The following is a 17,265-nucleotide window of genomic DNA, read 5'->3' as shown; positions in this document are numbered from 1 at the left end:
TACCAGCATCGGACTGTCTCTCGACAACAACGCCGGTTCCTGCCGTAATCCCTGAGCCACTACTTCTGATCCTCACAGCTAGCTTGCAGCTAGCGCAGCTAGCGCCACTGCCACGAAGCTAGCACCAGTTAGCAAACACAATTCTACAATTCACAACCTCTCTTTCGCCATCGCCATCCGGCTTGGATTCTCTGTCGACACGACCACGTCTGGTCTGGTCACCCCTCGGGCTACTAACTTTAAACGCCGCGTGCTAGCTTAGTGGAGGCCTCCCTGCTCCATCTACAGCTGCCCCCTGGACACTATGATCACTTGGCTACATAGCTGATGCCTGCTTGACTGTCCATTAATTCACGGTACTCATTCTGTTTATTTGTGTTTTATCTGTCGGCTCTGTGCTTTAACTCAGGATCTGTGTGTAGTTATCCGACCCTCTCTGCCTAGTCGTCGCCATTTTTACCTGTTGTTGCTGTGTTAGACTAGCACCCTGTTATTGCTGCTGTTTACTTACCTGTTGTTTTAGCTAGCTCTCCCAATCAAGACCTGCAATCACTTTATGCCTTATTGTATGTTCTCTCAAATATCAATATGCCTTGCATACTGTTGTTCAGGCTAGTTATCATTATCATTGTTTTGGTTTGCAATGGACCCCGTAGTTCCACTCTCCGTACCTCTGATACCTCCTTTGTCCCACCCCCACACATGCGGTGACCTCACCCATTGAGACCAGCATGTCCAGAGATACAACCTCTCTTATCATCACCCAGTGCCTGGGCTTGCCTCCGCTGTACCCGTGCCCCCCCATACCCTGTCTGCACATTATGCCCAGAATCTATTCTACCACGCCCATAAATCTGCTCCTTTTATTCTTTGTCCCCAACGCTCTAGGCGACCAGTTTTGATAGCCTTTAGCCGCACCCTCATCCTACTACTCCTCTGTTCCTCGGGTGATGTGGAGGTAAACCCAGGCCCTGCATGTCCCCAGTCACCCTCATTTGTTGACTTCTGTGATCGAAAAGCCTTGGCCTCATGCATGTCAACATTAGAAGCCTCCTCCCTAAGTTTGCCTTACTCACCGCTTTAGCACACTCTGCAACCCTGATGTCCTTGCCGTGTCCGAATCCTGGCTTAGGAAGGCCACCAAAAATTCTGGGATTTCCATACCCAACTATAACACTTTCCGTCAAGATAGAACTGCCAAAGGGGGAGGAGTTGCAATCTACTGCAGAGATAGCCTGCAAAGTTCTGTCATACTTTCCAGGTCTATGCCCAAACAGTTCGAACTTCTAATTTTAAAAATTATCTCTCCAGAAATAAGTCTCTCACTGTTGCCGCCTGCTACCGACCCCCCTCAGCTCCCAGCTGTGCCCTGGACACCATCTGTGAATTGATCGCTCCCCATCTAGCTTCAGAGTTTGTTCTGTTAGGTGACCTAAACTGGGATATGCTTAACACCCCGGCAGTCCTACAATCCAAGCTTGATGCCTCAATCTCACACAAATCATCAAGGAACCACCAGGTACAACCCTAAATCCGTAAACATGGGCACCCTAATAGACATTATCCTGACCAACCTGCCCTCCAAATACACCTCTGCTGTCTTCAATCAAGATCTCAGCGATCCTGCTCATTGCCTGTATCCGCACCGGGTCCGCGGTCAAACGACCACCCCTCATCACTGTCAAACGCTCCCTAAAACACTTCTGCGAGCAGGCCTTTCTAATCGACCTGGCCCGGGTACCCTGGAAGGATATTGACCTCATCCCGTCAGTTGAGGATGCCTGGTCATTCTTTAAAAGTTACTTCCTCACCATATTAGACAAGCATGCTCCGTTCAAAAAATGCAGAACCAAGAACAGATATAGCCCTTGGTTCACTCCAGACCTGACTGCCCTCGACCAGCACAAAAACATCCTGTGGCGAACTGCAATAGCATCGAAGAGCCCCCGCGATATGCAACTGTTCAGGGAAGTCAGGAACCAATACACGCAGTCAGTCAGGAAAGCAAAGGCCAGCTTTTTCAAGCAGAAATTTGCATCCTGTAGCTCTAACTCCAAAAAGTTTGGGATACTGTAAAGTCCATGGAAAACAAGAGCACCTCCTCCCAGCTGCCCACTGCCACTGAGGCTAGGTAACACGGTCACCACTGATAAGTCCGTGATAATCGAAAACTTCAAACAAACATTTCTCAATGGCTGGCCATGCCTTCCTCCTGGCGACTCCAACCTTGGCCAACAGCCCCGCCCCCCGCTGCTACTCGCCCAAGCCTCCCCAGCTTCTCCTTTACCCATATCCAGATAGCAGATGTTCTGAAAGAGCTGGAAAACCTGGACCCATACAAATCAGCTGGCTTGACATCTGACCGCATCTCAAGAATACCTATTTCTGAAACTGTCCGCCGCCATTGTCGCACCCCCTATTACCAGCCTGTTCACCTCTCCTTCGTATCATCTGAGATCCCCAAGGATTGGAAAGCTGCCGCGGTCATCCCCCTCTTCAAAGGGGGAGACACCCTGGACCCAAACTGTTACAGACCTATATCCATCCTGCCCTGCCTATCTAAGGTCTTCGAAAGCCAAGTCAACAAACAGATCACTGACCATCTCGAATCCCACCGTACCTTCTCCGCTGTGCAATCCGGTTTCCGAGCCGGTCACGGGTGCACCTCAGCCACGCTCAGGTACTAAACGATATCATAACGCCATCGATAAAAGACATTACTGTGCAGCCGTCTTCATCGCCTGGCCAAGGCTTTCGACTCTGTCAATCACCATATTCTTATCGGCAGACTCAGTAGCCTCGGTTTTTCTAATGACTGCCTTGCCTGGTTCACCACCTACTTTGCAGACAGAGTTCAGTGTGTCAAATCGGAGGGCATGTTGTCCGGTCTCTGGCAGTCTCTATGGGTGTACCACAGGGTTCAATTCTCGGGCCGACTCTTTTCTCTGTATACATCAATGATGTTGCTCTTGCTGCGGGCGATTCCCTGATCCACCTCTACGCAGACGACACCATTCTATATACTTCCGGCCCTTCCTTGGACACTGTGCTATCTAACCTCCAAACGAGCTTCAATGCCATACAACACTCTTCCGTGGCCTCCAACTGCTCTTAAACGCTAGTAAAACCAAATGCATGCTTTTCAACCGTTCGCTGCCTGCACCCGCACGCCCGACTAGCATCACCACCCTGGACGGTTCGACCTAGAATATGTGGACATCTATAAGTACCTAGGTGTCTGGCTGACTGCAAACTCTCCTTCCAGACTCATATCAAACTCTCCAATCCAAAATCAAATCAAGAATCGGCTTTCTATTCCGCAACAAAGCTCCTTCACTCACGCCGCCAAACTTACCCTAGTAAAACTGACTATCCTACCGATCCTCGACTTCGGCGATGTCATCTACAAAATAGCTTCCAATACTCTACTCAGCAAACTGGATGCAGTTTATCACAGTGCCATTCGTTTTGTTACTAAAGCACCTTATACGACCCCCCACTGCGACCTGTATGCCCTAGTCGGCTGGCCCTCGCTACATGTTCGTCGTCAGACCCACTGGCTCCAGGTCATCTACAAGGCTATGCTAGGTAAAGTGCCGCCTTATCTCAGTTCACTGGTCACGATGGCTACACCCACCCGCAGCACGCGCTCCAGCAGGTGTATCTCACTGATCATCCCTAAAGCCAAAACCTCATTTGGACGCCTTTCCTTCCAGTTCTCTGCTGCCTGCGACTGGACGATTGCAAAAATTAGCTAACCGTCGCTGCAGTGTACATAGTCACCTGTAAACTACCCACCCAATTTACCTACCTCACCCCCATACTGCTTTTATTTATTTACTTTTCTGCTCTTTTGCACACCAGTATCTCTTCTTGCACATGATCATCTGATGATTTATCACTCCAGTGTTAATCTGCTAAATTGTAATTATTCGATTTATTGCCTACCTCATGCCTTTTGCACACTTGTATATAGATTCTCTTTTTTTTCTACCATGTTATTGACTTGTTTATTGTTTACTCCATGTGTAACTCTGTGTTGTCTGTTCACACTGCTATGCTTTATCTTGGCCAGGTCGCAGTTGCAAATGAGAACTTGTTCTCAACTAGCCTACCTGGTTAAATAAAGGTGAAATAAAAAATAAAAATAAGACAATGAACTGTGGGAGGGGCCAATGGAAACGTCGACAGGCCGAACAGGACTACCCACGACCCAGATCGACCATCGGAAGGCCAGACTACCAGATCAACCTACTTTTGCTTGTTGCCTATATAATCTGTATGAACTGTTTTAGAGGGCTCTCTTCCGACGATTCCATACGAGTCAGACAGGAGCCGTGCTGCACGATTTACTAAGATATTTTTACATATTAATAAACCGCCTTATTATATAATTATCCACCTCGTCCTATGTCTCTACTTGATCTCCTGTCTCRAGTAAACGTTTTACTAACAGATGCCACATTATGCTTCGTACAGATCGGTCATTCGGTACCAGAGGAGTAGCGTTGTGTTTTTAACAAAAAACAAGATGGCGGGAAATCCATTATGGAGGACCTTATGGGTCAGAGGCAAATGTTTATTTTGAAGGACACATATAGCAAATTTCATGATTAGGTCAAATGGGTTGAGGGGCGTGACCTTTCAAAGTTTGCATGTGAAATAGATTGTTATAACGCCATCATGTGGCCTAATGGCATGGCACAAGACGGTGTGGACCTTGGCCCACCATCATGCCAGGTTTGACCATCCTAGGCCTCATGACACGGGAATTATAATTTTTTCACCAAATTGCCAGAAGAAAAATAATGAAATAAATAATAATAATAGCTGCAAGTAACAATGCCAGGGTTCAGGATGTGAGCCCACAGTGCCACCATCAGGACAAATTTGACACATCACGCTACTTCTGTACTTCTTATAACACTTGCCAAATATCACAACAAAAACACATCATGCAATATTCCTATTTTGGACTATTTTATGCTGACTACTTTAAACGTCTTCAACCACAACTGCTAGGCACCAAATTTGGAATATAGCTTGTATGGATGCAAATCTTCAAACGCAATATTTTCCACAACTATATGGCTGCAATAAGCCAATGAGCTTGCATGAACATTTACATTTAAGTCATTTAGCAGACGCTCTTATCCAGAGCGACTTACAAATTGGACGGTTATGTCTAAGAGCACCCCCATGCAGCCAAACAACCATACTTTACAGGTTAGCTGGACATCGCCCTGAGCGCGTGCTAAATTTCATCAGTCAAACAGAGCAAGAGAAACGTGTGGCCGATGTGTATTGATGTGTATACAGGCCTCATTTGTAAAAAAGACACCCTGTCAATAAGGTTAAATGCCCAGTGCAGTCCATAAAGTTAATTTCCTTTGTTTTATATTTCCACAGTGAGGTTGGAATAATACTATAAAAAATTATAATAATGCCCTTTTAGTGTAATAGCTGTTAGAAAATAGTGCCTGAAATTGTAGCCTGTTTTGGTGGGATGGAGTAGTAAATTAGTTAACCTGTTTGGGCTAGGGGGCCGCATTTTCACGTTTGGATGAAAAGCGTACCCATAGTAAACTGCCTGCTACTCAGTTCCAGTTGCTAATATATGCATATTATTAGTAGATTTGGATAGAAAACACTCTGAAGTGTCTAAAACTGTTTGAATGATGTCTGTGAGTATAACAGAACTCAAATCTGTTCCATCAGAACTCAAATCCAACCAGGAAGTGGGAAATCTGAGGTTTGTAGTTTTTCAACTCTTGGCCTATCGAATACACAGTGTGTATGGGGTCATAATTGTTAAGGCTTCCACTAGATGTCAACAGTCTTTAGAACCTTGTTTGATGCTTCTATTGTGAAGTGGGGGCGAATGAGAGGGGATTGAGTAAGGTCTCTCCTAGAGAACCACGAGCTGACCATGCGCGTTCACGTGAGAGTTAGCTTGAGTTCCATTGCATTTCTGAAGACAAAGGAATTCTCCTGTTGGAACATTATTGAAGATTTATGTTAAAAACATCCTAAAGATTGATTCTATACTTCGTTTGACATGTTTCTACGGACTGTAACGGAACTTTCTGACTTTTCGTCTGCTCCTAGTGATCGCGCGTCATGAATTTGGAATACTGGGCTAAACGCGCTAACAAAAAGGATGAACTTTATCGAACAAATCAAACATTTGTGGAACTGGGATTCCTGGGAGTGCATTCTGATGAAGATCATCAAAGGTAAGTGAATATTTATAATGTTATTTCTGACTTCTGTTGACACCAACATGGCGGATATCTGTTTGGGTTGTATTGGTCTCTGAGCGCCGTACTCAGATTATTGCATGGTTTGCTTTTTCCGTAAAGTTTTGAAATCTGACACAGCGGTTGCATTAAGGAGAAGTATATCTTTAATTCTGTGAATAACACTTGTATCTTTTATAAATGTTTATTATGAGTATTTCTGTATGTGATGTGGATCTGTGCAAATTCACGGGATGTTTTGGAGGCAAAGCCAAATGTAAACTGAGGTTTTTGGATATAAATATGAACTTGATCGAACAAAACATGCATGTATTGTGTAACATGTTGTCCCGGGAGTGTCATCTGATGAAGAATATCAAAGGTTAGTGATTCATTTTATCTCTATTTCTGCTTTTTGTGACGACTCCTCTTTGGTTGGAAAATCGCTGTATGCTTTCTGTGACTAGTTGCTGACCTAACATAATGATATGTTCTGCTTTCACCGAAAAGCCTTTTTGAAATCGGACACCATGGTTGGATTAACGAGAATTTTAATCTTTAAAATGGTGTCTAATACTTGTATGTTTGAGAAATTTGAATGATGAGATTTCTGTTGATTGAATTTGGCACCCTGCAATTTAATTGGCTGTTGGCGAGGGGTTCCGCGACAGGTTACCAGATCACCGACCATTTCGAATCTTACCATACCTTCTCCACTATGCAATCTGGTTTCWGAGCTGGTCATGGGTGCACCTCAGCCACGCTCAAGGTCCTAAACGATATCATAACCGCCATCGATAAGAGACAATACTGTGCAGCTGTATTCATCGACCTGGCCAAGGCTTTCGACTCTGTCAATCACAACATTCTTATTGGCAGACTCTACAGCCTTGGTTTCTCAAATGACTGCCTCGCCTGGTTCATCAACTACTTCTGAGACAGAGTTCAGTTCATACATCAATTATGTCGCTCTTGCTGCGGGTGATCCTCTGATTCTTCTCTATGCAGACGACACCATTCTGTATACTTCTGGCCCTTCTTTGGACACTGTGCTAAGAAACCTCCAAACGAGCTCCAATGCCATACGGCACTCCTTCCAAGGCCTCCAACTGCTTTTAAATGCAAGAAAAAAAAGGTGCATGCTCTTCAACCAATTGCTGCCCGCACCCTCCCGCCCAACTAGCATCACTACTCTAGACGGCTCTGACTTAGAATATGTGGACAACTACAAATACCTAGGTGTCTGGTTAGACTGTAAACTCTCCATCCAGACTCACATTTAGCCTCTCCAATCCAAAATTAAATCTAGAATCGGCTTCCTATTTCACATCAAAGCATCCTTCACTCATGCTGCCAAACACACCCTCGTAAAACTGACTATCCTACCGATCCTTGACTTCGGCAATGTCATTTACAAAATAGCCTCCAACACTCTACTCAGCAAATTGCATGTAGACCATCACAGTGCCATTTATTTGGTCACCAAAGCCCCATATACTACCCACCACTGCGACCTGTATGCTCTCGTTGGCGAGGCCCTCACTACATATTTGTCGCCAAACCCACTGGCTCCAGGTCATCTATAAGTCTATGCTAGGAAAAGCCCCACCATCTCAGCTCACTGGTCACCATAGCAATGTTAAGTTCATGTTTTAAGTATCCCTATACTTCTGTTATTACGGGGCTATCACTGAGTCAAGAGTGCGCCTGAAGTCTTGTCGTTGATGGACCTGGCCTTGAGTATAATGGCTACTTGTAGTGTGTTCATATAGTATAGTAAACTTTGTTAAACTGGAACCTTGTCGTTGTGTCATTTCGAGTTAACATTGGTAGCAGAGGATGGTTTCTAACTACAATGTGCCACCTCGCTTCGACGAGAAGAGGTCGTACGAAAGTTGGAAAAATGAACTGGGAATCTGGACACGCGTTACTAATCTGGACGCGAAAAAGCAAGCACTTGCGGTGGTATTATCGCTCGAGGGAAGAGCGAGAGATACAGCACTGGAAATATCCATTGAGGATTTGAACAAGGATGACGGTATGGGAACTTTGATCACAGCACTGGATTCTGTATTTCTTAAAGAAGAGAAAGACCGTGCCTACGAGGCATATTCAAACTTTGACAGTGTTACGAGAGATATTTCGGTTGCAATGACGGACTACATCATTGATTTCGAACAGAGGTACAATAGGATGCGCAAGTATGACATGGTTCTCCCAGATGCAGTGTTAGCGTTCAAGTTACTAGATACTGCCTGTCTAGATGGTAGGGAGAAACAGTTGGCTTTGACTGCTTGTACTGTGCTGACTTTTGCATCTATGAAGTCGGCACTAAAAATAATATTTGGTGAAAAGACGTGTCGCGCCAATAACAGATGGAATGCAAGTGAGTGACGCAGCATATTACACTGAGCAGCACAGAAAAGGCGCCAACAAGTCACGTTCTCAAGACAACCAGAGGGCGCCATTTCCCGGCACAAATCCACTGGACAAATATGGAAGGAGATCGAAATGTGCAATTTGTCAAAGCACTTACCATTGGGTTAAAGAATGTCCTCATAAAAATGAACAAGTTAAACTAACGGAGGAAAATGTAAACAGAGATAGAGCAGTGTAACATTACACTGTTTTCAAATGAATCTGCTTCTGATACTGAGATTTTTATAGTTGAATCCTTAGGATCTGCTGTGATTGATACTGCATGTACACGGACAGTGTGTGGTGCAAAATGGCTTGATAGCTATGTCAGTGAACTAAATATGAAAGAAGTACAAAATATGATTGACACACCAAGCAACAGAGCTTTCAAATTTGGAGATGGGAGAATTGTCCATTCTACCAAGAGAGTTAAGATACCAGCAAAAATTGGTCAGACTAAGTGTCACATTGAAACAGAGGTGGTCCCTACAGATATCCCCTTACTATTAAGCAAAGCTTCCCTCAAGAAGGCAGAGGCTGTACTAGACATAAAAAATGACAAGGCAGTGATGTTTAAACAACCAGTGACTCTTGAACTTACTACCCCAGGCCACTATTGTGTAAACATTTTAGACAAAGACATCACACAGAGTCCATGCAAAAATGAGATTCTGACTGACACAGAGAACATGAGCACTAAAGAAAAACACAAAGTATTGTTAAAGCTTTACAAACAGTTTGGACATGATACAGTTGACAGACTTCAGAAGTTACTCAGCAGTTCAGGGAATAATGATGATGAGAAGTACGAAACTGGAAACAAAGTGTACTACAAACGAGTTGACTGTCAAGAGTGGAAAGGACCGGGAGTAGTCATTGGTCAAGATGGTGTGGTGATATTTGTGAGGCACGGAGGCATGATTGTCAGGGTGCATCACTCAAGATTGCGGAAAGTAAATGATCAACAAGATAGAGGGGCTGTTGCTGAGAATCAGTCTCCTAATGAAAATGACAAAAAGGACACAGTAACAGACACAAACCTACCAGATGTCGCATCCAATGATATGGACACCGAAACTGACACAGGAAATGGAGCAGAGACCTTCAACCATACCACAGGTAATAGTGTTGAGCGTTCAAATGAGGAAAACATTCAACAACAGCCACATGTGTTAAGAGAACATGGTTGTTCCAATCTGAAAACTGGACAAACTGTTAAATATATGGACAGAGAAAGTGGTATTCCACATACAGCAACCGTCATTGGACGAGCAGGAAAAGCAAAACACAAGAACTGGTACAACTTGCAGTACTCTGAACCAGCTACACTTTCTGGTACAACAGGGTCAGCTGACCTGTCACTTGTAGATAATATCAGAATTGAACCAATGGAAAATCGAGAAAAACAGAATGACATTCAAAATGATGATGTACTTGAAACAAAGGACGTGTCATTTGACTCAATTAAGCTAGATGAGCTCAGTAATTAGAGGAAAAATTGAGTGTTTGAGGAAGTCAAAGACATTGGCCAAAAGTGCGTCTCAACAAGGTGGGTGTGTACCCTTAAAGAATCCTTAACTGGAATAGTGCCCAAAGCACGACTAGTGGCTAGAGGTTGAGGAGCTGGCTGCTAAAGAACTCCCAAAAGACTCACCGACATGTCAGTGATCAGTGATCAGTGATCTGCCAGAAAAAATGGAAACTTAATTCCATAGACATCAAATCTAGATTTTTGCAGGGAACAGAGTTGTCAAGGGACATTCACATTCGACCTCTGCCCGAAGCTAAAAGCGAAGGAACACTGTGGAAACTAAAAAAGTGTGTGTATGGACTGGCAGATGGATCACTCTACTGGTACAACATAGTCAAGGCAACAATGCTGAATACAGGTGAAAAAATGTCACAAGTGGATCCTGCAGTCTTCTATTGGCTTGATCAAGACTGCAATGTGACTGGAGTACTTGCCTGTCATGTTGATGAATTTATCTGGGGTGGCTCACAGACCTTTGCTTCAACTGTGATTCCACACCTCAAAGCTGTTTTCTAGGTTGGCCGTGAAGAGCATGATAATTTTTGTTATGTTGGCATAGAGTTTATTACAGTTGATGGAACAATACTGATGCAACAGGAGAGCTATATCAAGAATCTTCAACCCATCCACATGGATTCTTCAAGACCCGTACAAAGGAATTCCCCTCTATGTGGAATTGAAGCTGATCAATTGAGGTCGAAGATATGTCAAATTCTATGGGTGGCTAGACAGAGTAGACCTGATGTAATGTTTGATGTTTGCAACTTGGCATCTAACACAAAACACGCCACTGTACAAACCATTCATGAGGCAAACAAAGTTGTTCGTAAACTGAAATCACAACAAGTGACTTTAAAGTTTCAGCATGTTGGAAAAGATGACTCTTTGAAACTAGTTGTCTTCAGTGATGCTTCGCTAGGGAACCTTACAGATGGAGGCACACAAGGTGGACATCTAATCGTGTTAATGGGTGAAGGAGGAAGATTCTCACCTATCTGTTGGCAGTCAAAAAGGATCAGAAGGGTTGTCCGAAGCACACTTGCTGGAGAAACACTGGAATTGACAATGCGATCTTTCTTGCAACTCTGTTCTCAGAGCTTACCACTGGTGAGACAAAACGGCACATTCTACCTGTAGTTTGTGTCACTGACAACTACTCATTAGTTGATGGTGTGAAGTCAACCAAGTCTGTCACAGAGAAAAGACTTCGTCTTGAGATTAGCAGCATCAAGGAACTTATTCAAGCACAGAGAATCCAGCGGATTCTGTGGTCGACCACAAAGGAACAGCTTGCTGACTGTCTGACTAAAAAAGGAGCATCCAGTCTTGTGCTCCTACAGGCTCTCAGTAATGGAAAGTGGCAGCTTGAGTAATACAAATAAAAACTGTCACACAACCCATTTGTAATGGGGATCTTGAATAATACTTGGACCTTTAATTATGTTTTTGATGTTTTATTTGTCTTTAAAGAAAAGGGGGAGATTGTTAAGTTCATGTTTTAAGTATCCCTATACTTCTGTTATTACGGGGCTATCACTGAGTCAAGAGTGCYCCTYCGCATGAAYMRWMMTCGTTGATGGACCTGGCCTTGAGTGTAATGGCTACTTGTAGTGTGTTCATATAGTATAGTAAACTTTGTTAAACTGGAACCTTGTCGTTGTGTCATTTCGAGTTAACAAGCAACACCCACCGGTAGCACGCGCTCCAGCAGGTATATATCTCACTGGTCACCCCCAAAGTCAACGCTTCCTTTGGCCGCCTTTCCTTCCAGTTCTCTGCTGCCAATGACTGGAACGAATTGCAAAAATCACTGAAAATGGAGACTTAAATCTCCCTCTAACTTTAAGCATCAGCTGTCAGAGCAGCTTACAGATCACTGTACCTGTACACAGCCAATCTGTAAATAGCACACCCAACTACCTCATCCCCATATTGTTACTTACTCTCTTTCACCCCAGTATTTCTACTTGCACATCTGCAAATCTATCACTCCAGTGTTAATGCTAAATTCTAATTATTTCACCTCCATGGCCTATTTATTGCCTTACTCTTTTACTTTTGCACACACTGTACACAGATTTTACTATTTTGTTATTGACTGTTTAAGTGCAACTGTGTTGTTTTTGTCGCACTGCTTTGCTTTATCTTGGCCAGGTCGCAGTTGTAAATGAGAACTTGTTCTCAACTGGCCTACCTGGTTAAATAAAGGTGAAATAATAAAATGTGAAATTTGCATTTTACCTTACAGGTAGTCTGGATAGCCAGATGTTGCCTGTAATCCATGGCTTCTGGTTTGGGTCTGTACGTACAGGCACTGTGAGGACGACGTCATCGATGCACTTATTGATGAAGCCAGTGACTGATGTAGCTTAGCATCTGCTACATCTGACCACGTTTTTTTATTGACTCAGTCACTGGTTCTTCCTGCTTTAGTTTTTGCTTGTAAGCACAAATCAGGAGTATTTAATTAAGGTCAGATTTGCCAAATGGAGGGCAATGGAGAGATTTGTACGCGTCTCTGTGTGTGGAGTAAAGGTGGTCTAGAGCTTCTTTCCCACCCCTCTGGTTGCACATTTAACATCCTGGTAGAAATTTGGTAAAACAGATTGAAGTTGGCCCCCTCGTTGACGGATGCTGGGAACATACGCTCTGCTCTCTCTGTCCGGTTCTTCTCTCTTCACTGGATGGACGTAACGTTAGTGTTTAACCCCTCCGTGTCCAAGGACAACGTTTTTTATATTATTTTTGAGGCACCCCAAGGTTATTGTGTGTAAAACTTTAGGGTTTTAACTATACCATCTGCCGGCTTTTAGGTATACAGTGAATTTGGAAAGTATTCAGACGCCTTGAGTTTTTCCACAGTGTTACATTATTCTAAAATTGGTTAAATATTTCCCCCCCCTCAATTTTATATTTTACACTCGATTGCCTTCAGAATCATTGCCCAATGTTTGGGCTTATTAAAGCACGTTTCACTCCACTAGCAACAAACAGCAGTTTGAGCTCTATCAGCAGCTCTCACGCTACATCACTGGTATTTCATATCAATGAATATGCAAAAATACATTGCTTCGCAACGGGATTTTTATTTTTTGGGGACAAAAGGAAACTTGATTCATCTGCTTTACATATTATATTTTATCGTCCAAAAGTCGGATATTACCGGCTAACGGAAACCCTGGTGTGCATGTAAACGAGGGGATTTAAGTTTATAATAGAGGAAAAGATTGACTGGATTTAGTGTGATACTTACAGTGATGAAGCCATATCCTTTAGATCTTCCAGTCTCACTGTCCATCATGAGCTGAATACTCTCAATCTGGTGGAAAGAAATGGATAACAGATTAAAATCTGCACAGCACTGATATACTGTAGCCCTACAATCTGTGTCCCACCCTCTTTTCATAGGCTTAGGCTTTTGGTTGCATTCAAGACAAGGTTGTTTTTATTGATCTCAGTTTTTTGGTGTATGAGTGGACTGTCATTTTGATATTAAAACTATGCTGCTAATGTCTACATAATGACATTAAATGGTTTTATAAAAGGCCATATTTTTTCACGCCTAGTTAAATAAAGATTAAAAAATAAATAATATGCATAGCCTAATAAACGCTTATGCTCAGCTCTAGGCCTGCTCAGAACGGGTATTTTTGCAAACAGTGAGTGAGTTATACACTGCTCAAAAAAATAAAGGGAACACTTAAACACAATGTAACTCCAAGTCAATCACACTTCTGTGAAATCAAACTGTCCACTTAGGAAGCAACACTGATTGACAATAAATTTCACATTCTGTTGTGCAAATGGAATAAACAGGTGGAAATTATAGGCAATTAGCAAGACACCCCCCAATAAAGGAGTGGTTCTGCAGGTGGTGACCACAGACCACTTCTCAGTTCCTATGCTTCCTGGCTGATGTTTTGGTCACTTGAATGCTGGCGGTACTTTCACTCTAGTGGTAGCATGAGACGGAGTCTACAACCCACACAAGTGGCTCAGGTAGTGCAGTTCATCCAGGATGGCACATCAATGCGAGCTATGGAAAAAAGGTTTGCTGTGTCTGTCAGCGTAGTGTCCAGAGCATGGAGGCGCTACCAGGAGACAGGCCAGTACATCAGGAGACGTGGAGGAGGCCGTAGGAGGGCAACAACCCAGCAGCAGGACCGCTACCACCTCCTTTGTGCAAGGAGGTGCACTGCCAGAGCCCTGCAAAATGACCTCCAGCAGGCCACAGAATTTCACAGAAGTGTGATTGACTTGGAGTTACATTGTGTTGTTTAAGTGTTCCCTTTATTTTTTTGAGCAGTGTATTAACTTACAACAATGACTTGGCCTACTGTTAACAAATCTACACACCGGCCAACCTTTAAGTATTTTTATCAGTACCACTTTAGCCCCGGCACTGGACCCCATGACAGCCCACGCGCGACACCCACACGGCTCAAATCATAGGCAAACGCTATTTTTTTTGCCTATTAATGTCATGTTGACCAGTAGGAATGGTAGGCTCTAGACTTATGGGTCCTTGGTAATTGGCTGCTCTTCAGTAGCTAACTAGAAATATGTTTAAATGTACAAATCAGGGCTCTCCCTACGATTTTCTGACAAGGTGGTGCTGATGTAGGCCTAAGGTTGGGTTAGAGGGGAGGTCAGGAAGGGGTCCATCAACTTTCCCCTCAGGAGGTTGGTGCATTTAACTTAAAAAAACAACAACCTGTAACTGCCATTTCCACTTTATAGGTTACATTTAAGGTTAATCATCCCAATTAACAGGTGTTATGTAGATAATAGTCTAGCAAAATTGTACACTGTACACTGAATAATTCAATTACCAGATACAATGTAGTAGTCCAGCCTCTACAGGATTGGTGASRCCCKCCCCCCCCCCCCCCCCSCGGGACAGTTGAGCTAACGTGCACTAATGTGATTAGCATGAGGTTGTAAGTAACAAGAACATTTGCCAGGACATAGACATATCTGATTTCAACAGAAAGCTTAAAATTCTTGTTAATCTAACTGCACTGTCCAATTTACAGTAGGCAGTGAAAAAATACCATGCTATTGTTTGAGGAGAGTGCACAGTTATGAACTTGAAAATGTATTATTAAACCAATTAGGCACATTTGGGCAGACTTGATACAACATTTTGAACAGAACACAATGGTTCATTGGATCAGTCTAAGAATTTGCACATACACTGCTGCCATCTACTGGCAAAATCTAAATCGCGCTTAAACTGGAACACATTGCGATCTTTGTCTTGCATTTCAAAGATTAAAGAAAATAAATTACGCATGTTTTTTTCTTTGTATTATCTTTTACTAGATCTAACGTGTTATATACTCCTACATTAATTTCACATTTCCACAAACTTTAAAGTGTTTCCTTTCAAATGGTATCAAGAATATGCATATTCTTGCTTCAGGTCCTGAGCTACAGGCAGTTAGATTTGGGTGTTATTTTAGGATATTTGTTTTTGAAAGGGTCCGATCCTTAAGAGGTTTTAACTTACTGTAGGCTATTTGGAATATGAAACTGAACTAGGCCTATATGAGCTTGTTTCAGAGAGCCACCCCTGACCTAATCCAAGTTGGGTCTGATTACTAGGCTACCATTCATTCAACATGTTTTGTTGTCATCTGACTATTATAGTATAATACAGCTATATCAAGAGGAGAGATCAAGAACTGATTCATTAACAGACTTAAAGATTAGTAGGCCTAAAATAACTTTGTTAAGGACGCTATTAGCGGAACAGCTCCCGCGGCCACATCTGTTTCCATCCACACTCTGAACAACCTCAATACAGCACATTTCCTTGCTCGTCAATGCGCTTGCACCCACTACCGTTGGCAATCAAAGCATGTGCGGGCAAGAAAGTGTTCTCGCTTAGTTGATTAAACGCTGTCGCTAACTACCTTGCCGTAACGACGCCTTAGCTAAGGAGCTAACTACAAAAGTGGTCGTGTGCTTGACCAACACTTAACTTCTTGTGGGCAGGGGGCAGCATTTTCACTTTCGGATAAATAGCATGCCAAAATTCAACTGCCTGCTACTCATCCCCAGAATATAAGATATGCATATTATTAGTAGATTTGGATAGAAAACACTCTGAAGTTTCTAAAACTGTTTGAATCATGTCTGTGAGAATAACAGAACTTACGTAGCAGGCAAAACCCTGAGGACAAACCATTCAGAATTTTTATTTTTTGATGTCACTGTCTTTTCAATGAGTTTTTAGACACCAGATTTCTAATGGACTTGCTTGCAGTTCCTACCGCTTCCACTGGATGTCACAAGTCCTTGGAAATCGGTTGAGGTTATCCCTTTGTGTAATGAAGAAGTAGGGCTATCGTAAATGAGGGTCACATGAAGTAAATTTTTTGAGAGAGGCACGTTACAAAAAAAGTTGCGTCAGTTTGTTTTCTTTTTGTATTGAATACAGATCATCCAGTCTTCAAATTGATCGATTATTAACGTTTAAAAATACCTAACGTTGTATTACAAAAGTAGTTTGAAATGTTTTGGTAAAGTTTACYTGTAACTTTTGATATATTTTGTAGTGAAGTGGCGAAAGTTGGAAGCTGTGTTTTTCTGGATGAAACGGTCCAAATAAATTGACATTTTGGATTAATATCGACGGAATTAATCGAACAAAAGGACCATTTGTGATGTTTATGGGACATATTGGCGTGCCAACAAAAGAATTTCGTCGAAGGTAAGGTATGATTCATATTTTATTTCTGCGTTTTGTGTCGTGCTTGCAGTGTTGAAATATGCTACTCTGTTTACTGTTGTGCTATCATCAGATAATAGCATCTTATGCTTTCGCCGAAAAGCCTTTTTGAAATCGGACATGTTGGCTGGATTCACAACGAGTGTAGCTTTAATTTGGTATCTTACATGTGTGATTTAATGAAAGTTAGATTTTTATATCATGTTATTTGAATATGGCGCGCTGTATTTTCCCTGGCTATTGGCCGGTGGGACGATTGCATCCCACTTGCCCCAGAGAGGTTAAACAGTTTGTTCTACATTTTTCCTCACTGTGGTATCAATGGACAAAGTGGAGAGCTG

General features: G+C 42.8%; 1 protein-coding gene and 1 long non-coding RNA gene across 8 annotated transcripts in view; both read right to left on the bottom strand.

The window, feature by feature from the left end:
* The window catches only part of LOC139027903 (uncharacterized), a 393,207-nt gene that overhangs the window by 94,209 nt on the left and 281,733 nt on the right, over positions 1 to 17,265 (bottom strand). The gene's annotated exons all lie outside the window — the stretch shown is intronic.
* LOC111961250 (RNA-binding protein 39) overlaps positions 1 to 17,265 on the bottom strand; it is a 35,391-nt gene that overhangs the window by 7,335 nt on the left and 10,791 nt on the right. For all 7 annotated transcript variants that reach the window (XM_023983385.2, XM_023983420.2, XM_023983395.2 and 4 more), the window contains one exon: positions 13,442 to 13,507. In XM_023983385.2, coding sequence (XP_023839153.1) covers positions 13,442 to 13,507 — 66 coding nt within the window. The remainder of the gene's footprint in view (positions 1 to 13,441; positions 13,508 to 17,265) is intronic.

This window comes from Salvelinus sp. IW2-2015, linkage group LG1, assembly GCF_002910315.2.
Source record: "Salvelinus sp. IW2-2015 linkage group LG1, ASM291031v2, whole genome shotgun sequence".
NCBI classification, from domain to species: domain Eukaryota; kingdom Metazoa; phylum Chordata; class Actinopteri; order Salmoniformes; family Salmonidae; genus Salvelinus; species Salvelinus sp. IW2-2015.
This window is presented reverse-complemented; position numbering and strand designations above follow the sequence as displayed.